The 25,465-nt window shown below is 40.3% G+C and overlaps 1 protein-coding gene across 1 annotated transcript; it reads left to right on the forward strand.

Moving 5' to 3' along the window:
• The first annotated feature begins 1,323 nt into the window (after positions 1–1,323).
• LOC140839369 (cinnamoyl-CoA reductase 1) lies at positions 1,324–24,270 on the forward strand. The gene is made up of 6 exons (XM_073206023.1): positions 1,324–1,521; positions 1,606–1,778; positions 1,905–2,090; positions 22,720–22,882; positions 23,087–23,273; positions 23,966–24,270. Exons 1-6 carry the CDS (start codon positions 1,401–1,403, stop codon positions 24,108–24,110), a joined length of 975 nt encoding a protein of 324 aa, XP_073062124.1. The 5' UTR covers positions 1,324–1,400; the 3' UTR covers positions 24,111–24,270.
• The last annotated feature ends 1,195 nt before the right edge of the window (positions 24,271–25,465 follow it).

The raw sequence follows: 25,465 nt of genomic DNA on the forward strand, positions 1-25,465 counted from the left end.
TCCGGCTAAGACTGATTCTTTGGTTGCTATCGAAGTCATGTCCCAAGCAATTTTTACTGATTCATAAGATTCATTTCCAGAAGTTTAATGAATCTTTTTCTGTTGAGACCAAGCGTTCTTGCTGCGATTCTCATAGCTGATGTCCAATCATCTATGAGATATTCCCTGTTTTTGAAATCTAATAATCTAGGTTAAGCATAACCCCATAAGGATGTATTGGTTCTAAAACAGATTTCCCATAAGATGTTTGGTGCAAAGGAATTTGATTCTTCCTTGACTTTGTTTCCGCTGGGTGTGATTCTCCACCAGTGTAAAAGTCTGATTGAGATTCTCTCATATTCTGAGATCTCACACTTTCTCATGGTGGTTCCTACGAAGATGACCAGGTTATGGTAGGTTGTTCACCTCCCGTCGTGTTAATCTTTAGATCTACTACTTTGAGATTTGCAAAAGATTCTGCAAGTTCTTGTAGATCCTCTAGACCAATCATTTCGAAAGTTGTCATCAGATTAATTTTTTCTGAGACAGATTTAATTAGATTGATCATTTTTTATTCTTTAGTCAAAGGTTTTGATACTACTTTGGCCTTCCCCCGTTGAGGTAGCAATGGTTCAGTACCGAAGGATGGTGGTAACTTTCCTTCTGAAGTTCTTTTACTAGAACTTGGTTGTTGTTCTAGGAATTGAATTCTTGTTTGAATATCCTTTACTATTCCAAGAATTTCTTCCTGATTTTCAAAGGTTTTCTCCACATGTTGTGGTACATAATACATCATATTGCCATAATTTTGTACCGTCTTTTGAATTTCTCTAAAATCTCTCGAGAGTTTAGAGGAATCCGGTATTATTGAACCTGTTATTTTGAATCATAAGTTACCTTAGGACTCTTATAAGTTCCTTCTTGATATCTAACTTTGGTTAGAATTTACTGTTGCAAATATTCTAGAGTTCTGGAATAATTCCTGTAAATAAATAATCTCAAACCTGGGTTCGGAGTCATGTAATTTGAGAAAATTCTCCTCCTCGAATATTTAATTACTTGTTAATAATAATTGTATGTTTGAAATAATTTTACCTAGGGTCTGATACTATTTTCGGTATAGAAAATCAATAACTTGAATATGAGGGTGTTTTGTCACATTTTGGGTTTTTAGGGAGTTTGGAAAAAGTTTTTGATGGTAAAGAGTTAGGATAAAATTGAGTTTGGGTTTAGGGATTTAAAACTAATTTTTCGTTTGAAATTTAATTCAATGAAAGTTGAAGTTATATTTATTTTTTTAATTATGTAAACAATGAAAATAAAGTGAAGACAAAATTAAAGTTTTGGAAATTTTTCTTTTTCTAGAAAATGCAAATAAAAGAAAAAAGCTCGCTTTCCCGAGCTCGGGGACCTACGCGTTAATGGAAGAGAAACAAGGAGAATTAGTTTGTGTAACAGGTGGGAGCGGCTACATCGGCTCATGGCTCGTTCAGCTTCTCCTTCAGCGCGGCTACAGCGTCAACGCCACCGTCAAGAATCTCAGTTCCTTCCTCTCACCTTTTGATTTCATGGAATTGTTGCGTTGATTAGCTTTCGCTTACTGTTTCCATACCTTTTGCTCCTCAGAAGATGAGAAAGAAACGAAGCACTTAGAAGCGATGGAAGGAGCTGAATCCCGCCTTCGTCTTTTCCAGATGGATTTACTTGATTATAATTCCATTGTTGCCGCTGTTACGGGTACCGCCGGAGTGTTTCACCTTGCTTCTCCTTGCATTGTCGATCAAGTCCACGATCCGCAGGTGCGTACTGAATTAAAGACAACATTTTGCATAATGAACTGAATCTTACTGTTACCGGACTGTTCGGAATCTTTGGACTGTTCGGAATATTTTCCGTTTTCGTGATACGTTTTACGTTTTATTTAGCGTGAATTATTGGATCCGGCAATTAGTGGCACGATTAATGTACTGACGGCAGCCAAAGAGCTCGGAGTTCGACGGGTGGTTGTAACATCTTCAATATCGGCTATTATTCCTAGTCCCAATTGGCCGGGTGATGTGGTTAAGAATGAAGATTGCTGGGCAGACGAAGAGTTCTGCATGAGAAATGGGGTAATTTCTGAGTTCTGATTTATTGCTTTTAAATTGCGCACGGATATATTTGTCGTTGTTCATTGAAAATTGTTACCCTGCATTAGTCTTTCTCCAAATGTTCATGGTTGGCTGAATTGTTGCCCAAACGTCAGATATTTAAACTTTAAAATCCGAGTGTTCCATTTACTTGTATCAAATTTTGATAGCACTGCTTGAAACTCCCAAATTAAGATACGGAAAAATTTAGAATTACGGTTGGGAGAAGGTGTTCCTTATCTAATTGGTGATTCAATTGTGGGCTGATTTTCACAAATTTTGTCAATTGGATTAATCAACAAATATGTAGCGCCATACTCGAACGACTACTAAACAGACTAAAAAAACATGCAACATTAAACTTGATAACGACAATTAAATAGCGGAAACCAAATACTTAATCATCTTACAACTCAAACGAAAACATAACAATAAGAACAGTACATTAATACAACCATATCGAAAAGTTAATTCTGAACGAGAAAACGATAAACCACACAAAACCTCCACTAGATCACCACCGAAAACCCAACTGCTCTAGCCACTGCCCTGATCGTCCGAATCGTCCAACCTAAGACCTGCCCATGGAAGGGGGTGCCCAAGATGAAAACAAGGACGTGAGCGACAATCGCCCAATACGAGAATGTACAAGTATACAAACTGATATGATGCATGCGAAATGCAATATGCTCGGATATTAAGGATCAAGTCACGAATCTCATGCTTAGTCTAAATGCGCCTGAGTGTGTAGTCTCTGATCTACACTAGGCATGTTTTGGTTCCAATACTCATCATCAAGACGTGGTCCTACAATGTCCAGGTCATCAGAGCCCGCGGGTCCCGTCGGACACTGTCGTCCACAATATAGAATAGGGCTGAGCGGTCTCAACAAACGAAGTATTTCAAAAGATATCAGGCTCAACATGATATGTCATGCATAATATGCCAAAACAGTAAAACATGTATCATTGAACAAATAAATATGCAACATATAAGTGTGTATATGTCCGAAAATTTCGGTTGGGAATAATTCTAGCAAGCGGACTAGGTCAAGTTATAGTAAATGGACGTACTGTCCAAGTATCGATCCCACAGAGACTATTATTTAATTACTAAGATTCGATTATTTTATTTAATCTAGGCAAACAAAAGTGAGCGATTGATTATTATTTCAACTCAGTGAATTTTTAACGAATTTATTCTAATTTAATAACTAAATTAAATATCAGAGAAGCTTGGACGGGGGATTTTCAAATTTAAATAGAATGACCGGGAACACACAACGGTAACAAACTCTGAGTAAATTCAACCCCTGGAATTATTCGACTAACAATTATTCGAAGTCACGATGTAATCCTCTAATTTAATTATAAATCTATTTCTAGAATTTATAATCCTATTTTCATTTAACAGTCCAATTATTTCTAATTGAATTTAATTAAACAAAAACGCATGCATCAACGATAGAATTACAGCTGTCGTCTAAAATCGCACACTGAAACCGAATACTATTTCTAGTCGGTTTAACCGTGTGTTGATTAATATTTTTGAAGCTAAATTTCAATCTATTCCCTTTCGAGTCAAGATCGAACAACAAACATGCAATTTAATTGGCCAAATCAAAAGCACGAAAATTGCGCAAACATTAATCAATAACAAGAAATAATTATGAATTGAACGATCCAACGAATAAACAAAATCAGGCGTTTGTCCCTATCGTGGTCCCGATCACAAGAAGAACTACTCCATAAATTCCAAACTAAAATCAAATTCAATGTTTGAATTCATGTCTAAGAAAATAAGAAAATAAAAAAAATAAAAGAGAAGAGAAATCTCAATGACGGTGTGCGGATCTTGCGTGTAAATTGCACTGTTTTCGCCCAAGTCGTCGCCGCCTTTTTCGGTGCTCCAAGCTTTCACCTTTCTCCTCCCAAAAGTCGGCTGCTATCTCCAATATTCAACAACCTAATTTTCTTTTTCTTTTTCCTTTTTGTTCTCCTCCAAATCGCGAGCAAATCTTCGCCAAAATCTTCTTCCGATATTAAATACACGGACCCCGTGCCTGCCTCAGGACATGGGTCCGTGTAGACTCTGCCTAAGAACTCTTCCGGAATGGTAGACACGGACCCCGTGCAGGGGTCCGTCTCTGGGTCCGTGTACCTATTGGATTTTTCTTCCTTCGGATGCAAGTGGACACGGACCCCGTGCATGGGTCCGTCGAGCTTCTGTAAATTGGGTCTCGGAAAATGGCTGGCACGGACCTGTCTCCGGGATCCGTGCCTGCGTCCGTGCTTCTTCGAATGATTTCTTCTTTATTGTTGAATGACACGGACCCGTCTCCGGGGTCCGTGTATAGACCTTTGTTTTCCAAAGCTTTACTTTCTCTCCTATTTTTCCAGGTAATTCTGATGTGGCGTTGCGAGGTTTGACTTTTCTTTCATTTCTTTGGTTTTCACCTTCTTTTGGTCAAATCTGCAAACAACCATAATGAGACGAAATAAGCACAAAACTCGGAATAAAAATGCCAGATAGGCACGAATATGACAAAATAAAATCCCTAAAATGTTATATAATTCGTGCTTATCAACTCCCCCACACTTAACCCTTGTTCGTCCTCGAACACATCAGACAAAATAAAGATGAGAAGTATCTCAGATTCAGAGCTCCAGTAACACAATCAAAACTTTTCAATTTGTTAAATCCGTTCACCCCCAGTCAAAAGATCACGCTTCGCAAATCACAAGATTCGTTTTCGTTGCAATTTAAAAATCTAACAGTCACCAGTAAAGATCAACGGAACAAGATGTGTGTAGTGTGCATGCCAGACTCGTACTCATCAGTAGTTACTCGGTTTTAGGATCACTTCTTTTTGTTTGTTATCGAACCGCCCCATATGCTTGACTTTCATACCCCTCTCTACTAAATGTTGAACGACGATGACTAGGTTAATAGGTCTTTTTAAGCTTATAACGTAAGGCCACGGTTCACGGCTACAAAAGAAGGCGTGGGAATCAAAAGTGAGAGAAAATGAAAAAATTAATCCTGTCGCACATTCACTTAACTTTTGACCCATCACCAACTACTGCATTTTCATCATTTTTAGAGCCATGTCGTTTCCTTTCTTTCTCATTGTCCATCAACTTTCACCCACAGATTTTTCGGGTGTTTTCAATACTACTTTCTTCCCTTTTCTTTTCTTTTTTTTTTTTCATGAATAAAGATTCATTGACTCCTTCACACATATTTCTTCAACCCATTGGGGTATTTCAACCATTTCAATGTGTACAGGAAGTTTATTTCTCTCACAAGTGGGTAGGGAAAAGTGTATAGGCTAAACTTCAGGTAGTTGATGTGGGATTTTGAATAAATTACGAATGGGGGCTAATCGTGTGTCATAGACACACACCATTCGATTTTTGTAGGCTCAAAAAGGGTTACTAGAGACAATAAATGATGTATCGGTTAGGCTTGAAAGGTTCAAACGGTCCAAAGATCGCCTAAATCATCCCTAAGTCACCATCGTTCGTATTTTCGCTTCGAGGGCTAATCAGAAAAGTTCTAGGGTTCGTTGTTCGAATCTTCTTTTTTTTTTTTTTTTTTTTTTTTTTTAGTTCACCTTACACCGATTTACCATTAATGAGCAAAAATCTAACCACGTGCATAGAATGAAAAGTTGATACAGAACTAGTTAATGTCTGACTCTCTCCTTGAAACTACGACTCCTCTCATTCAATACTAGGCGTGAAACGATTTCCCGGGTGATCCAAAATCTAAAAAATTAATCAGAATATCAAGTGAAACAGGAGTTCGTTGTCTAAAATAACCTCATCCTACGTGAAAAGTGCTGTTAAGTGGTGTGCAACGATGTGAAACTAAACTGACCTACCCCCACACTTTGAAATCTACACTGCCCTCAGTGTACAACAGTATAAAAATGAATGATCAGGACAGTTAAAGCAAAAACACTTCCCTGGACAAAGGTCGAGTAAGTGGTAAAAATGTGGTAGAAATCAGCAACTCCTGAAAAACACGACATCGAATACACAAGGAAACGTAAAAATAAACAGGGAGATCAATCATGCACACAAGTAAAGCCAGCATAGAATAATTATAGACAAGTCTCAGAACATCAACAACAGCATCGGAAAGTAATAAACAACGCTAGAGAACAATCAAACCCTCCACAAGTCTGAAAAAAAAAAAAAAACAATGAAAACTACTACTCCTCATCAGATCCTAGCTCCAAGTCCTCAAGCCCGTCAAGTGCGGATCGGTCGCAGGGTGGCGCAAAGATATCGGCGGTAGACGACTGTGTCTGCTGATAATGCTCGATACGAGCCAAGCGGGTGCGGATGTCGTCTATGGTATCAAAGATGGCCGAGAAGACCGGACGGATACCTCTCGGTGCACGCTGTCGTGGGGGCGCATAATCCTGTGGGCCATCGCGGGCGTCCAAAGCATCTGCCTCCTCGACACGGGCTTCCCAGGCGCGCTCGTCAATGGTAGGGGGAGGCACTGGTGGGTCACGAGGGTGAGGTTTGATATGGCTACTCCTGGGGTTCCGATACCACGCACCCTGCCTAAAAATGAAATACATCCCCTGCATGGCCTGTGGTGAAAGCATCTGTGAGGATGTGGGCAAGAATGAAGGCTCGCCAGTAAGATCAATGCCATGGGCCGCTAAAATCCGGGAAATGATGATGGGATACGGGGCATAGGGCTTCTTATTCTTGGTGGGGTCGATGTGCGCGACTGTACGCATATGTGAAAGGATAATGGACGCCACCGGAATAGCAGGAATAGCCCCCAAGCCATTAAGTAGCTTATCAATAATGTATAGGTCCATCAGACGGACCTCATTGTTTCCAGCCTTCCGCGGAATTATATTGGCACCAGTGAAGTAACAGATCAGTCGATCAAGGAGCGGGAGGTGGGTCGGAAGAACACTGAGACGGGAGCCGGTGGGATATGTGACGTACCGGAGACGGTGCCGCGCGTCAGGGATCCGGTACGTGCTGTCGGAGTGGAAGAAATCGATCTGGTTGAACTCCACCCAAGGGCCATCATTGGGGACTCCCAAAATCGAGGCCAGATAATCACTAGAAATGTCGATGGGGACGCCCTTGACGTAAGTACGGATCGATGTCAACCCTGTTTTGTCTTTCTCGTCAAAATTCGCATAAAACTGCCACACCAGATCAGGGTAGTATGGCCCGGCTATGTCCAACAGGGGTCCCCACCCAAATTTATTAAACTCTGCCCGGAGTGGCACCTCGGCATCGATACGTGGGTGAATAGATCTCTCCACGATGACAGAATTCCCGTGCAGGGCCGAGTACCAGTCGAAGTTCGCCCGACTTGTGAATTTCGAAGCGTCAAAAGATAATCTGGCAGACCCAGACGAGGAGGAAGCAACGCTGCGTGCACGCTTTCCAGTCAACTTGCGAGGAGGCATATTCTAGTGCTAGCAAATAACTCCAGCAATTCAATATCAAAAATCCAATCAGCCAATCCGAAATACTCCAACAAACAGAGCACACCAATATGAATCGATCCAACGAATCTGAATGCAATGAAATAGAGCAACGCCCAAGCAACCAAAGAATACACAAATCCACACCAATTCAAGAATTAGAAAGTAACGCCCCAATCGACGGTCAATAGCCTCCAATAAACAATCAATCCCAAAACTAAACCAAAATGAAGATATAACAGGCCGCCAACAAGCTTAATTCGGTACTCTAATAACCGATGAATGAGACCCACACAATAAGCGAATCGATGGCACGAAATCCCAATGTGGACAATCACTAATGGCGAAAAGGTTTAGCCACTCTTACCAGAAACTTGAAGACGCCGTCGCCGATCACCGCCGGAGGAGGAGGCGGCGGACGGAGCTGCGGTGGTTTGGTGGGCGGCCCGATCGGTTGGGTGAGATGTGTGAAAGAAGGGAATGATTTGTGTATTTAGGGATTTGGAGAGGGCTGCGCGATTTTATTTCTGAGAAGTCGCGAAAATAGAGGGCACGGACCCCGTGTAGGGATCCGTCCTCAGGTCCGTGCTCATGCGCAAGTTTAAATATTCTGGAAGTGCCAGACACGGACCCCGGGTAGTGGTCCGTCCTCGGGTCCGTGTAGACTCGGGTTTTGACAATGTCTGAGAAGTGAAGGATACGGACCCCGTTCAGAGGTCCGTGGTAGCATCCGTGTAGGCTCTGTAAATTGGTTATTCGGAAAGTGGAGAACACGGACCCCGTGTAGGGATCCGGTGGGAGATCCGTGCAGACTCGGGAAGTTGGCACTTTCGAAGGGTTAAACATACAGACCCCGTATAGGGGTCCGGGGAAGGGTCCGTGGAGGGTCTGTATAAGATTTTTTTTTTTTTTTTTTTTTATACGACCCAAACCCAAATGTTATGCCATGCATGTACAATTCCATAACTCTAAAGAGAAAAATTGACACTCAATAAAACACACAAGATTCAAGAATTGTACAGAACTTCCCTGGTTAATTTGAGGTTTTGAAAACGTTCGCCCTGATAGACCTCCCACACTGTAGAAATCCCACCGTCAGTAGCTAAATTACCTGCACAACCATTCACTGAGATTAACTTACGAATAATGCGAGAAAAACAAAAAGAAAGTAAATTTGAACAAATAAAATGAACTAAAGCATGAAAGAAAAAAAATAAAACTAAACACTGGGTTGCCTCCCAGTAAGCGCTAAATTTAGAGTCGATAGCCTGACTGTACTCCCTTGATTCAGTTGGGATCCTGCAGATCCACTGTGGTCGGCTCATCGGGTATGGCACCACCATGATAGACCTTCAGCCTATGTCCATTCACTTTGAAAGATCCAGTTGCCTCACTAGTGATCTCCACTGTCCCATATGGAAAAACTTGCGTGATGGTGTAAGGACCGGACCACCGAGAACGCAACTTACCTGGCATCAATTTCAATCGAGAATTATATAATAATACCTGTTGACCCACCAAAAATTCTCGACCGACAATGTTCTGATCATGCCAGCGTTTGGTTTTCTCCTTGTAAAGCTTGGCATTCTCGTACGCCTCCAACCTAAACTCATCTAATTCGTTTAGCTGCAGCACTCTCGCGTCACCTGTGGCTTTAGCATCAAAATTCAGAAATTTAGTAGCCCAATAAGCCTTATGCTCAAGTTCGACAGGTAGGTGACATGACTTTCCATACAACAATTTGAAAGGGGACATGCCAATGGGGGTTTTAAAAGCAGTGCGGTAAGCCCAAAGTGCATCGTCGAGTTTCCTAGACCATTCTTTCCTCGAAGCACCGACAGTCTTCTCCAGAATGCGTTTAAGTTCTCGGTTCGAAACCTCGACTTGGCCACTAGTTTGGGGATGGTAAGGTGTGGCCACCTTATGTCGGACCCCATACTTAGCCAATAGACTGTCAAACTGACGATTACAAAAATGAGTACCCCCATCGCTAATGATGGCTCTAGGTGTGCCAAAACGTGAGAAAATATTTTTCATAAGAAATTGAACGACAACCCTAGAGTCATTAGTTTTGCATGCAGCCGCCTCAACCCACTTAGATACATAGTCTACAGCCACCAAAATATACTTGTTCCCAAAAGAAACCGGGAACGGCCCCATGAAATCTATACCCCAAACATCAAATATCTCACATACCAAAATATTATTAAGAGGCATTTCATGTCTTCTAGAGATATTACCTGTGCGCTGACAATTTGAACATTTTGTAACATACTCATGCGCATCCTTAAACAAAGTAGGCCAATAAAAACAGGACTGGAGGACTTTGGATGCAGTTCTAGTGGCCCCAAAGTGGCCTCCAGCCGGACCAGCATGACAATGAAACAAAATTTCGCTTACCTCTTCTCGGGGAACACATCTACGGATTATCCCGTCTGCACATATTCTAAACAAATAAGGATCCTCCCACAAATAATACTTCAAATCTGAGAAGAATTTCTTCTTTTGCTGGTATGTAAAATGGGGAGGAATGAACTTACTTGATAGATAATTAACAAAATCGGCATACCATGGTAGACTGTTGATCGCAAACAGTTGCTCGTCTGGGAAATCATCGCGAATAATTTCATTACCTGTACTTGGATTCTCCAATCGCGAGAGATGGTCTGCAACTTGGTTCTCTGTTCCCTTTCTATCGATGATCTTCAAGTCAAATTCCTGCAACAGAAGAACCCAACGAATTAGTCTTGGCTTTGCGTCCTTTTTAGCCATCAAATATTTTAAGGCTGAATGATCAGTATGCACGACAACTTTGCTCCCTATCAGATACGATCTAAACTTATCAAGAGCAAAAACCACGGCAAGAAGCTCCTTCTCTGTAGTGGCATAGTTCAGTTGGGCAGCGGAAAGTGTCATACTAGCATAGTAGATGACATGAATACATTTATCCCTCTTTTGGCCCAACACTGCCCCTAGAGCGGTGTCGCTTGCGTCACACATCACCTCAAATGGCGACCCCCAATCAGGTGCTATCATCACTGGTGCGGTGATCAATTTCTCCTTCAGGACCTGAAATGCCTGCACACACTCAGCAGAAAAATCAAATTTCACATCTTTTATCAGTAAATTGGTCAGTGGCTTAGAAATGCAGGAAAAATCTTTGATAAACCGTCTATAGAACCCTGCATGTCCTAAAAAACTACGCACTCCTCGGATGTTTGTTGGGGCAGGGAGTTTCTCTATCACTTCAATCTTAGCCTTATCGACCTCAATCCCATTTTCAGAAATTTTGTGCCCCAACACTATCCCCTCTCTCACCATAAAGTGGCATTTTTCCCAGTTCAGCACCAAATTTGACTCCTCACATCTCTCCAAAACTTTAGACAAATTAATAAAACAAGTATCGAATGAAGAGCCAAATACAGAAAAATCGTCCATAAATATTTCAATGAAATCCTCAATCATATCATGGAAAATTGCCATCATGCATCGTTGGAAGGTTGCTGGGGCATTACATAGACCGAATGGCATTCGTTTATATGCAAATGTCCCATAAGGACAAGTAAAAGTGGTTTTCTCCTGATCTTCAGGGTCAATAGGAATTTGCATATAACCTGAATAACCATCCAGGAAACAGTAAAAGGGATGTCCAGCTAACCTTTCCAACATTTGGTCAATAAAAGGGAGGGGGAAGTGGTCTTTACGGGTGGCGTCATTAAGTTTTCTATAATCAATGCAAACACGCCACCCTGTAACAGTTCTAGTAGGGATTAATTCATTATTCTCATTTTTGACAACAGTGATCCCACCCTTTTTCGGAACTACTTGCACTGGACTAACCCACCTACTATCAGAAATCGGGTAAATAATACCTGCGTCCAGTAGCTTAATCACCTCTTTCTTTACTACCTCTTGCATAGCTGGGTTCAGTCGTCTTTGAGGTTGGGTAGAAGTCTTGTGGTCAGCTTCCATCAGAATTTTGTGCATGCACATGGATGAACTGATCCCCTTGATGTCTGCAATGCTCCAACCTATTGCTTTGATATTATCCCTCAGAACTCGCAGCAGCTTTTCTTCCTCCAAACCTGTCAGAATAGATGAGACAATTACTGGCAGTTTATCATTGTCAAGCAAAAATAAATATTTCAAATGAGAAGGAAGAGGTTTCATCTCTAAGATTGGGGCTTCTTCAATGGATGACCTTAAAGGTCTTGGGACATGCCCAAGCTCCCCAATCCTAGAGTTTACCGTTCTCGAGATCGGTCTGCCTGCTTCCAGATAAAGCATGTATTCCTTAACATCCTCATTCTCCAACCCTCCTGAACATGAATCAGTCAAACAAATCTCCAAAGGGTCTTCACCTATCAATTCCTGCAACTTGCACTCAACAAGCTCGTCAGTAGCATCAATTCTAAAACAATCAGATTTATCATTAGGATATTTGATGGACTGAAAAACATTAAACACCACACTCTCATCATTCAATCTCAACACCAACTCACCTTTCTGTACGTCTATAAGAGCTTTCCCAGTGGCTAAAAACGGTCTTCCTAAAATAAGAGGAATCTCACGATCCTCTTCCATGTCTAACACCACAAAATCTACTGGGAAAATAAATTTGTCAACCTTAACTAAGACGTCCTCTACAATTCCCCTAGGAAATTTAATTGATCTATCAGCTAACTGTAGAGAAATTGTAGTTGGTTTCACTTCACCTATTCCTAGTTTCTCAAAACATGAATAAGGCATCAAATTAATGCTTGCACCTAAATCACACAAGGCCTTAGCAAAAAATGAAGTTCCTATGGTACAGGGAATCGAGAAACTACCCGGATCCTTAAGCTTTGGAGGTAATTTATTTTGTAAAATAGCAGAACATTCCTCCGAAAGCTTAACTGTCTCAAAGTCAACCAATTTCCTTTTGTTTGATAAGATTTCTTTAAGAAATTTTGCATATGATGGCATTTGAGCTAAAGCTTCTGCAAATGGGATATTTATGTGCAGCTTTTTGAAAATCTCAAGGAATTTTGAAAATTGAGTATCCAATTGCAGTTGCTTAGCTCGTTGGGGAAAGGGGAGCGAATTAATATCAACATTGGTGTTCAAGTTTAGGGACTTACCTTTCTCCTTCGTGTCATTAGATCTTTGCTTTGATGACTCCTTCTCCTTCGCATACTTATCGACATCAACCACCTCTTGCTTTATGGGAGACGTCACCGTGACTGCATTGACACCTTTAGGATTCTTTTCCGTGTCACTAGGTAGTGAACCCGGAGCTCGTGTAGCCATCTGTGTCGCTAGCTGCCCTAATTGAGTCTCCACTCTTTGCATCATGGCATCATGATTTTGCCATCTCATCTCATTCCCTGCTATGTACTTTGCAAGCATGTCCTCAAGGTTTGACTTGCCATCTTGTGGCTTGAAACCGGGTGGCATAGAGTGTCCAACACCTTGTGGAGGCTTAGGTGGTTGTTGAGGAGGCTTTTGCTGCATAGGATGTTGTGGAGGATTAAACTGTAATGGCATAACAGCATTTTCTGATTGTCTCCACCCGAAATTTGGATGATTCCTCCAGCCTGGATTATACGAGAAACTGTATGGATTGTTTTGCTGACGCCCCTGGTTTCCCAAATAATTTACTGAATCCCCTCCAAAACACTGTATTTCCTCACAAGGCACATCCGGCATGAATGGCATGTCACAAGATGGACCACCAACTATTTCTGCATTTCCTTGGATCTGATTCACTGACTTGACTGGTATTGACTTCTGCGCTTGTAACTGTGACATCTGATGTGTCAATCCATCAAGTTTTGCTGTAATCGCTGTCAAAGCATCCATCTCAAGGAATCCTACTTTCTTCTCCCTGCGGTTGTCTTGCCAACCCACATTGCTCTCGGCCATATTAGATATGATTTCGAGCGCTGCGGTTGGCGTTTTCCTGTATAGACTCCCATTTGCTGCCGCATCAAGCATAGATCTCACAGGAGGATCTACTCCATAGTAAAATGTCTCCACCTGCTGGCCTACTGAAAAACCATGTCTCGGGCACATTCTCAACATCTTTTTAAACCTCGCCCATGCTGAATTCAGTGATTCCCCATCTCTCTGTCTAAATGAAGTGATTTCATTTCGCAGTTGTGTAATCTTAGTAGGGGGAAAATACCTGTGCATGAAGAACTCAACTAGCCCATCCCAAGTAGTGATAGAACCAGCTGGAAGGTCGCGAAGCCACTCCATAGCTTCTCCTTGCAAGGAGAATGGAAATAGTCTGAGTCGTATGGCATCAGTACTCACCCCATTGCACTTAATCGTATCACAGATTGACAGAAAATTCTCCAGATGTGCATTGGGGTCTTCAGATGGCGCTCCACCAAACTTTACTTGCATTTGGATCATCTGGATGATGCCTGGCTTCAGCTCGAATGTATTTGCCTGAATCGTAGGGCGGATTATACTAGACCCATAACCTTCGAATGCTGGTCGATGAAGCTCCATCAATGTACGGTTATCCTCTTCTCCGGCCATTTCCTCAACTTCTGGTTTACGGTCTATTTCGGATTCTGCTTCAGATTCGAATTCCAGAGTCAAGTTGTTGTTCCTTCGGGCTCTGCGGATACTGCGGAGAGTGCTTTCAATCTCAAGATCAAGTGGCACTAGATTCCTGACGTCTTGAGCACGGCTCATATAACACGAGCTAACCCCTGAAATCAAAAATTTAAGTTCACGATTTAAGCTCCAAGAGAGAATAAGTAGAATAACCAAAGGTAATTAAAATGCTAAAGAAAGAATAAAAACAATTTTAAACTAAGAGTAAAAGCCTAGTCTCAAACAAATAATTTATCCTAATTTCAAATAAATAGTCCCCGGCAACGGCGCCAAAAACTTGTCCGAAAATTTCGGTTGGGAATAATTCTAGCAAGCGGACTAGGTCAAGTTATAGTAAATGGACGTACTGTCCAAGTATCGATCCCACAGAGACTATTATTTAATTACTAAGATTCGATTATTTTATTTAATCTAGGCAAACAAAAGTGAGCGATTGATTATTATTTCAACTCAGTGAATTTTTAACGAATTTATTCTAATTTAATAACTAAATTAAATATCAGAGAAGCTTGGACGTGGGATTTTCAAATTTAAATAGAATGACCGGGAACACACAACGGTAACAAACTCTGAGTAACTTCAACCCCTGGAATTATTCGACTAACAATTATTCGAAGTCACGATGTAATCCTCTAATTTAATTATAAATCTATTTCTAGAATTTATAATCCTATTTTCATTTAACAGTCCAATTATTTTTAATTGAATTTAATTAAACAAAAACGCATGCATCAACGATAGAATTACAGCTGTCGCCTAAAATCGCACACTGAAACCGAATACTATTTCTAGTCGGTTTAACCGTGTGTTGATTAATATTTTTGAAGCTAAATTTCAATCTATTCCCTTTCGAGTCAAGATCGAACAACAAACATGCAATTTAATTGGCCAAATCAAAAGCACGAAAATTGCGCAAACATTAATCAATAACAAGAAATAATTATGAATTGAACGATCCAACGAATAAACAAAATCAGGCGTTTGTCCCTATCGTGGTCCCGATCACAAGAAGAACTACTCCATAAATTCCAAACTAAAATCAAATTCAATGTTTGAATTCATGTCTAAGAAAATAAGAAAATAAAAAAATAAAAGAGAAGAGAAATCTCAATGACGGTGTGCGGATCTTGCGTGTAAATTGCACTGTTTTCGCCCAAGTCGTCGCCGCCTTTTTCGGTGCTCCAAGCTTTCACCTTTCTCCTCCCAAAAGTCGGCTACTATCTCCAATATTCAACAACCTAATTTTCTTTTTCTTTTTCCTTTTTGTTCTCCTCCAAATCGCGAGCAAATCTTCGCCAAAATCTTCTTCCGATATTAAATACACGGACCCCGTGCCTGCCTCAGGACATGGGTCCGTGTAGACTCTGCCTAAGAACTCTTCCGGTATGGTAGACACGGGGTCCGTCTCTGGGTCCGTGTACCTACTGGATTTTTCTTCCTTCGGATGCAAGTGGACACGGACCCCGTGCATGGGTCCGTCGAGGGGTCCGTCGAGCTTCTGTAAATTGGGTCTCGGAAAATGGCTGGCACGGACCTGTCTCCGGGATCCGTGCCTGCGTCCGTGCTTCTTCGAATGATTTCTTCTTTATTGTTGAATGACACGGACCCGTCTCCGGGGTCCGTGTATAGACCTTTGTTTTCCAAAGCTTTACTTTCTCTCCTATTTTTCCGGGTAATTCTGATGTGGCGTTGCGAGGTTTGACTTTTCTTTCATTTCTTTGGTTTTCACCTTCTTTTGGTCAAATCTGCAAACAACCATAATGAGACGAAATAAGCACAAAACTCGGAATAAAAATGCCAGATAGGCACGAATATGACAAAATAAAATCCCTAAAATGTTATATAATTCGTGCTTATCAGTATACTAAAACAATCGACAGAAAGCTCTGAACCTAGACAATACCAACATAATGAAATTATTATCAAACCAGATCCTGAATTACCAAACATGCTACAAAGTTCTTCCTAATGATCCTTAAATCACTATTTAAGGCTTTAGGATTATACCTGCGTTCTTCGTCATCCCGCTGATGATGTCTCGATCTCAGTTCACCGATCCCTCCTCGAGTCAACACTAGCTCCGAAACTTCCGCTCCGAAACTTCCTGACAGCAAAGTGCCCTAGAAACTGACTAGAAAACCTAAGGTATATGGCTAGAACTCTCACTTAAGAATGCGTTGTAGGAAACAAAAGAAATCAACTTCCATTTATAGGCCACATCTGGACTAGTTCAGAAAATCCGAATCAATATTATCTGAAGTAGATCCGGTTGTCCATTTTAAATTTGGTAGATCCCAACAGCTTGATCCCGAATGATCATCTCCTTAATAATGTTTAATTAACAACTCTTTAATTATCTCTTAATTTGTACTTCATTCAAAATAAGGATTCGGGTCATTACATCATCTCCCCATTACAAAGATTTTGTCCTCGAAATCAAGACTGAAGCACAATACAACTGAATAAAATATAACTCATGATTACAAAGATACAACTCAAAACAAATGTGGATACTCTGAGCGCATACGACTCTCTAACTCCCAAGTCGCCTCTGCAGTACCTCGGCGTTGCCATTTCACTAGAACAAGTGGAATGGTATTGTTTTTGAGCTTTTTCTCTTTCCTACCCAGGATTAAAAACGGCTGCTCGATATAAGTCAAGTCTTCTTCAAGTTGAACATCTGTCGGACCAGTAACGTGAGATTCATCTGCTACATACTGTCGTAGCAACGATACATGAAAGACATTGTGAATGTTGGACAGATAAGGCGGCAAAGCCAATCGATACACCAAATTTACAACACATTCCAAGATCTCGAAAGGTCCGATTAATCTTGGGGCTAATTTTCCCTTGAGTCCAAATCTCATCGTCCTGCAGAATGGTGAAACTTTAAGGAAAACATTTTCCCCTTACTGAAACTGTAGAGGTCTACGCTTGTTATTCACGTAACTCGATTGACGGTCTTGCGCAGTTTTAATTCTTTCTTAATCAATTCCACTTGGTCAATCGCTTGTTGCACTAATTCAGGTCCTTGTACTTGTCGTTCTCCTACTTCGTCCCAAAACAATGGAGTACTACAACGTCTACTATATAATGCTTCGAACGGAGCCATACCAATGCTGATGTGGTAGCTATTGTTATATGCAAACTCCACAAGCGGCAGATGATCATGCCATATTGGTCCAAAATCCAAAGTACAAGCAAGCAACATGTCCTCGAGTGTCTGAATAGTCCTCTCAGACTGATCATCGGTCTCTGGATGATAGGCAGTACTCAGACTCAATGTCGTTCCCAACGCTTTTTGAAAACTTCCCCAGAACCTTGAGGTAAAGCGTGGATCTCTGTCTCTGACCATACTTGTTGGCACACCATGATATTTAAGAATCTCTTGGATATATAGTCTTGTCATGCAATCGAAACTATATTCCCGACTATACAGAATGAAATGTGCTGACTTAGTCAGTCGGTCCAAAACAACCCAAATGGCATCACAATTCTTAGAAGACTACGACAAGTGGGTGACCAAATCCATCATCACATGCTCCCACTTCCACTCAGGGATAAAAGATTTTGAAGTAATCCTCCTAGTCGTCAATGTTCAGCTTGCACTTGCTGACAAACCAAGCACTTGGCTACAAATTGGTAAACACTTTTCTTCATACATTTCCACCAAAACCTGGTCTTCAAATCCTTATACATTTTCATTCTTCCAAGGTGGATACTCAACTTACTCCTATGGGCTTGAGACAGAATTTTGTCTCTTAATTTAGAATCTTCTGGAACTACGATTCTTCGTGACAGACACAAGGCCATCTGTTTGGAACGCAAAGCCAGATGTGTTGTCTCCGTGAGCTAACCTTACTAACTTTTACACTTTCGGGTCAGAAAACTGAGCTTCTCTGATTTTGGCATACGTTGGTGCAGATAAAATGCTTGTTACTTGAATGTGTTCAATTCCTTTCTTATGACGGAAGTGAAATCACAGAGAACAACAATTTTGGATTACACTTGATGTGAAACTTGTCTGAAGTGCAGATAATATCTCCTTGCGACTAAGAGCATCTGCTGTAAGATTCGCCGATCCTGGATGATACTTGATTTCACAATCATAATTCTTTAACAAATCCATCATTCTTCTTTGGCGCATATTCAACTCTACTTGAGTGAAGATATACTTCAAACTCTTGTGATTTGTAAAAATCTCAAATCTCTCTCCGTAGAGATATTATCGCCAGATCTTCCAAGCAAACACAGTCGCTGCCAATTCCAGATCATGAACTGGATATTTCTCTTCATGTTTCTTCAACTTTCTAGATGCATATGCAATCACATGACCATTCTGGGTTAAAACACACCCAAGTCTTTGAAGTGATGCATCAGGATACACAATGTAACCTCCTGATCCAGATGACAGAGCTAAAACTAGTGCAGTTGTCAAACGTTGACGCAGATCGTTGAAACTATTTTCACAATCATGTCTCCATTCGAACTGTACATTCTTACACGTCAGATGTATTAATGGTTTGGAAATTTCAGAAAATCATGAGATGAATCTCTGGTAATAACCTGCCAAACCTAGAAAACTTCTTATCTCGTGAGTTGATTCCGGTCGTTCCCAACTCAACACTGCTTCGATCTTGCTAGGATCCACTGATATCCCATCTTTAGATATATCATGTCCAAAGAAGACAACTCTCCACTTGTTGGTGATTCCTTAAGGTTAGCAACACAATCCTTAAATGTTGTGCATACTCTTTAAGGCTACGAGAGTATACAAGTATGTCATCAATAAAGACAATGACAAACTTGTCAAGATACTCCTGGAATACTCGTTTCATCAAATCCATAAATACTGCTAGAGCATTCGTTAAACCAAATGGCATCACTAGAAACTCGTAATGCCCACACCTTGTTCAAAATGCAGTCTTAGGGATATCACGTTGATGAACTCGAAGTTGATGATATCAAAACCGTAAATCGATCTTCGAGTACACTGAAGTCCCTTGTAGTTGATTAAACAAATCATCGATCCGTGGTAACGGATATTTATTCTTGACTATTACTCGGTTCAACTGTTGTTAATCTATGCAAAGTCACATAGATCCATCATTCTTTTTAACGAACAACATCGGTGCCCCCCAAGGAGACACACTGGGTCTAATGTACCCCCTTGTCGAGAAGATCTTGTAACTGTTGTTTCAACCCTTTCATCTCCATTGGTGCCCATCTATAAGGTGCTTTGGAGATAGGTGCGGTTTCTTGTACCAACTCTATCTCCGCTTCCACTTCCCTCTCCGGAGGAAATCCAGGAATTTCATTGGGGAAAACATTAGGAAATTCATCGACAACTGGAATGTTCTTCACGTCGATTACATCCTTTGATACGTCAACAACATAAATGAGGTATCTTTCTCCTCCTTTCGCTAAAGCCCGTTGTGCCTTTACGATAGACACTACTGGCATTGGAGGTCGAGCTCCAGCACCAAAGAAGAACCAATTCTCGTCTCCTTCTGGACGAAACTAAACGAGACTTTGATAAAAATCTACAGTTGCTCTATACTTAGTCAATAGGTCGATTCCCATAATACAATCGAAATCTTCCATAGCCAATATCATCAAATTGGCAGACAAGTATTTTCTATCAAACTCTAACAATCAGTCTACTGCAAGTCGCTTAGCTAAAATCTCTTGTCCCATCGGTGTAAACACCGACATCAAAACATCTAAGGACATGTAGGGTAGTTTATGCTTCTTAACAAACATTGATGCTATGAATGAATGTGATGCCCCAATGTCAATTAATACATATGCAGGAATACCATATAAAAGAAAATTACCTGCAATGACTCTCACGTTTTGCTCCTCAGCTTGTTCTTGGTGTAGGGCAAACACTTGCCCTGAACTCATGGGCGTTGCTGAGATCCTTGTGATATTCCACCACGACGAGAACCTTGAACAGGAAGATCTTTCTGTTGCACAGTGGCCTCAGACTGTTTTCCACTGCATGACCCTGTCACGGAACCTCCGCCTCCACTGTGATCTCCAAATTAGGGCAATCCCTCGTCATGTGACCAAAACCACCACAATTGAAACAAGCACCTGTTACTCTTCGACAATTCTCCGTCTGGTGATTGGCTGCGCAGTGGCCACATTGCAGCTTTTTCCCACCAAAGCTGTGCACCTCTCCAGAACCGGAAGAAGAAGAAGATACAGACTTCTTGAAAGACTGACCCCTCGGTCCCAACGAACTAGAACTTTTGCTAGCTTGCATAGCCTTCCTCCTAGCAATACTGATATCGGCTTGACGACAACGATTCACTAATCCTTCGTACGAAGTAGGATCGTCACAGACAGAAACCCGATCAAAATTCTCCTGGTTCAAACCATTCAAAAAGTTAGAATATTTTGCTGCAGAATTCTCACTGATGTGAGGAGCATACGACAATAGATCCATAAAACGCTTTTGGTAATCCTCAATGCTCGAATTTCTTTGCTTAATGGTCAACAGCTCCATCTCCTTTGCCTGACGAAGAGCTGGCGGAAACTGCTGATTGATGAAGGCCTGACGGAAATGTTTCCAACGAATCCGCCCATGCCGCTGAACTAGAATTGCAGAAACATGTTTCCACCATTTCTGAGCTTTTCCTTGGATCATGAAATAGGCTACCTCCATCTTCTCATTCTCGTCATAGTGCAGCACTCGAAAACACTGCTCCATGATATCGACCCAAGCTCAGCAATATCAGCATTCTCATCTTCGATCAACGGTGGAGGTCCAATCTACATGAAATCCATAATGTTGACACGGTTCCTACGTCTCCTTTCATCATGATCTCGGTGATGCCTTCCGTCACGATCTCTACGATAATGTTCTCGGCCAATCTCATCGTCGTCATAACGGCCATGTCCCATACTTCCGTGACTGCTTCTATCTCCTGACATCTGAAAGAAAACCAAAAATCAACCTCTAAATCCTCAAAACAGAATTACTAATGTCCCAAAAATCTTTGCATGCTCCGATACCACCAAATGTAGCGCCCTTACCCGAGCCACTACTATACATACTAAAAAAACATGCAGCATTAAACTTAATAACAACAATTAAACAGAAGAAACCAAATACTTAATCATCTTACAACCCAAACGAAAACAGAACAATAATAGTAGTCTTAAACATTAATACAACCATATCGAAAGGTTAATTCTTAATGATAAAACGATAAACCACATAAAACCTCCACTGGATCACCACCGAAAACTCAACTGCTCTAGCCACTGCCTTGATCGTCCGAATCATCTAACCTAAGACCTGCCCCGTAGAATGGGGTGGGTCCCCAAGATGAAAACAAGGACGTGAGCGACAATCGCCCAATACGAGAATGTACGAGTATACAAACTGATATGATGCATGCGAAATGCAATATGCTCGTATATTAAGGATCAAGTCATGAATCTCATGCTTAATCTAGAGGCACCTGAGTGTGTAGTCTCTGATCTGTTCTAGGCATGTTTTGGCTCGCACACTCATCATCAAGACATGGACCTACAATGTCCAGGTCATGAGAGCCTGCGGGTCCCGTCGGACACTGTAGCTTTCGATGCCCCATCGTCCACAATACAGAATATGGCTGAGCTGTCCCAATAAACGAAGTATATTTCAAAAGATATCAGGCTCAACATGATATGTCATACATAATATGCCAAAGCAGTAAAACATGTATCACACAACAAGTAAATATGTAACATATAAGTGTGTATACTGCGCTTGGATATCTCAGTCAGTACATCGCATACCTCACTAAAACAATCTGACAAAAAGCTCTGAACCTAGACAATACCAACATAATGAAATCACTATCAAACCAGATCCTGAATTACCAAACACGCTACAAAGTTCTCCCTCATGATCGTTAAATCACTATTTAAGGCTTTAGGATTATACATGTGTCCGTCATCAGCCCGCTGATGATGTCTCGATCTCAGTTCACCGACCCCTCCTCGAGTCGACACTAGTTCCGAAACTTCCCGACACCAAAGTGCCCTAAAAACTAGATAGAAAACATAAGGTGTAAGGCTAGAACTCTCACTGAAGAATGTGTTGTAGGAAACAAAAAAAATCAGCTTCTATTTATAGGCTACATCTGGACTAGTTCAGAAAATTCGAATGAATCTTATCTGCCACGTGTCAAAATCTCATTTGTCTAGTTGGATTTCTCGGAATTATGTAATATGAAGTAGATCGGGTTGTCCATTTTAAATTCGGTGGCACCCAACAGCTTGATCCCAAATTATCAATTACTTAATAATAGTTAATTAACAACTCTTTAATTATCTCTTAATTTGTGCTTCATTCATAATAAGAATTCGAGTCATTACAAAATATGAGCTAAAAATATTAAATTTTGTTCAAATTAGCTGATGACAGATAAAAGCGATACACGAATATAGAAAAGCCCTTGACTGTAGGACAGAATTGCTATCTTGTGTAATGCATTGTTACAGCAAACTTACATCGAGTCTTCTTTTTAGGTTTGGTATCCACTTTCTAAAACGCTAGCTGAAAAAGCTGCTTGGAAATTTGCCAAGGAAAATGATCTGGATATTGTTGTTATGAATCCTGGGACTGTTATGGGTCCAATAATCCCTCCAACACTGAATGCAAGCATGTTGATGATTCTTCGCCTTCTTCAGGGTAATACAATTTCCATATGTTTCAGTATCGAAAAGCTTGGTATGGAATTACTTTGTTACCAAAGCGAGAGATGAAAAGATGTAGCCAATGCTGTCATTTTACCCCGAGCTTTGCTTTCAATTATACAAGTTTTGAGAATTTAGTGATCCACTTGTTTATCAAAGCTAAGATTGATACTGATTATGGTTTTTCGATTTAACATAGGCTGGACGGAAGTCTATGAGAATTTCTTTATGGGATCTGTGCATGTTAAAGATGTGGCTCTAGCACACATACTTGTGTATGAAAATACATTGGCTACTGGACGCCACTTGTGCGTTGAGGCTATTTCTCATTATGGTGACTTCGCTGCTAAGGTTGCAGAATGTTACCCTGAGTACAAGGTGCCTAGGTAATTTTCATCGACTCATAAAGCATCTCTATGATGTGCTACATTCTTGCATCACATTAGTCTGTTCGATGAAATGTGAACATTAAACACCAGTATAAGCCTAAGCCTGTTATTACAACAAACTTCAAGTGACTCTGCCAATATGATCTCCCGCATCTTGCCATTTACTTTCAACTTAGTTCCGAAAATTTGTCTGGGGGATGAAAACCCCAAGAAAGACAGTCCTCTGGTGCTAAACCTTGTTTTGCACTGTAAAAGTTTGCATACATGTATCATTAAGTAATTAGCTACTGAATATTGATTTATTAAAAAATTTCATTCAGAGTTACTGGGATGTGAATGGTAAGATTGGATGAATGGTTACACCAAAATGAATCAAATTATAGACGAGGATATTATAAAAAGTTTGGGCGGTCAAAGAAAATGAGAGGAAGTTCAGAGGTATCAAAATGAGAGGAAGTTCAGAGGTATCAAGGGACGTAATTTATTAAGTACTATTTGAAGATCATTTAAACTTCAATTTCAAATACTTATTATGGAAAACAGTCTGCTATTAGCTTCGGGCCAACTAATTGGTTTGAGGACGATGGCAATTGCGATGACATTGTTTTTCATTTTTATTTCCACTTTTTGGTGCAATATTTTCGAATCACATTTCGTGGATACTGAATATAACATATAACATTTTGTAGGCTACCAGAAGATACTCAACCCGGATTACTGAGGAGTGAGGATGCAGCAAAAAAGCTTATCGATATGGGTCTACATTTTATCCCCATGGAACAAATTATCAAGGATTCTGTTGAGAGTTTGAGGAGCAGAGGATATATTTCTTGAAAAAATAAGTTATTTGTTAGAGTACGTGCCTACCAAGATATGAGATTTATTGAATCTTACGTGAAAACAATATTTGTTTTAATAATATTAAACGGTTTTATCCAGGTACGACATTTATTATCAATATTTATTTTAATAATATTAAACGGTTTTATCCAAATATGACATTTATTATATTTATATATTAATGCAAGTTTCATAGATAAAATATTTGAATATAATATATTGCCATGAGACCTAATGCAAGTTGAATAGATAAAATATTTGAATATAATATATTACCATGAGACCTATCTCGCAACGTAGATAGTAAAATTCTTTAAGCAATATATAGTATATTCTAAATTTTTTTAATCGATTTTGCTGCCTAAAACAAAGATAAATATCGTTCCAGCTCGAGAATATCAGTTGTGATGTTAACGTCAATGGTATGTGAATAAAGAGGTCCAATCATTAAGATAGATGACCATATGATGGTTGTATCGAACAACTTTCTCTCGAACTGTCCAAGTGATCATCATTTATCGAATGAATTATTTCGTGATTATGGTTGTAAACTAGTATTCTGTTGACCGAGACAACATAGAGGTTATATGTACAAACATAGCATTTTGACTCGTTTACTGACTCTGAGAGAGTCATCATGTTGCGAGGTTGAGTGTAATTTCGACATACGTAGGAGCCCGTGCATTGTAGTAGGGGATTCACCGCTCACCTACGTCTGTGGATATCCTATGTGATCTGATGAGTTAATAACGCGAGGGATCTCTGGTCAGAATGTAAGTTATACTTTAAGGAAAATTGTTTTCTTAGTTGCACACTCGATGTCAGTATGATTACTTAAAGATACATCAAATCGTTATCAAATTCATTTGCAACTCTCGATATACCAATAATTATAGATTCGATGAGGATATATGAGCTGTAGAGATCGTACTGTACACTAACCGTAGTTTATTGGTTCTTGCAGACATTATCAGTGATACCGATGGATCGTTTTGACACTTGCGAAGGTACTTCAAACACAATATTCTCAATGAGCTGCAATAGCTCGTATTCTAAGAATGTAAACACCGATGAATTAGATCGAGTTTGGTTTTAAACTAAGCGAAAAATACTCGAAATAATCCTCTGTTAAGAAAGCTAATCAGTTTAAAAGTCTTTTAACTTGTGTAAACTGATTAACTGATATAAGGGGGACCAGTTCTTTATATATCAGTACAGTTATAGTAAGAACTGAACTGATAATAGCTCGTACTGATCAAATCAGTTTAAAAACATTATGGATGTTCGAAGACTTCAATTGCTCTTACGTTACTCATTTTACCACCTCGGGTAGGTTCCACTAGAAGACT

This window comes from Primulina eburnea, chromosome 8 (assembly GCF_022965805.1).
Source record: "Primulina eburnea isolate SZY01 chromosome 8, ASM2296580v1, whole genome shotgun sequence".
Classification (NCBI taxonomy): Eukaryota; Viridiplantae; Streptophyta; class Magnoliopsida; order Lamiales; family Gesneriaceae; genus Primulina; species Primulina eburnea.

Excerpts from the sequence above, each read along its gene's own strand:
- LOC140839369 (XM_073206023.1), top strand. The coding sequence starts at position 1,401 with ATGGAAGAGAAACAAGGAGAATTAGTTTGTGTAACAGGTGGGAGCGGC. Across the intron at positions 2,091-22,719 it reads AGTTCTGCATGAGAAATGGG|GTTTGGTATCCACTTTCTAA; the intron begins GTAATTTCTGAG and ends TCTTCTTTTTAG. Across the intron at positions 22,883-23,086 it reads GATTCTTCGCCTTCTTCAGG|GCTGGACGGAAGTCTATGAG; the intron begins GTAATACAATTT and ends GATTTAACATAG.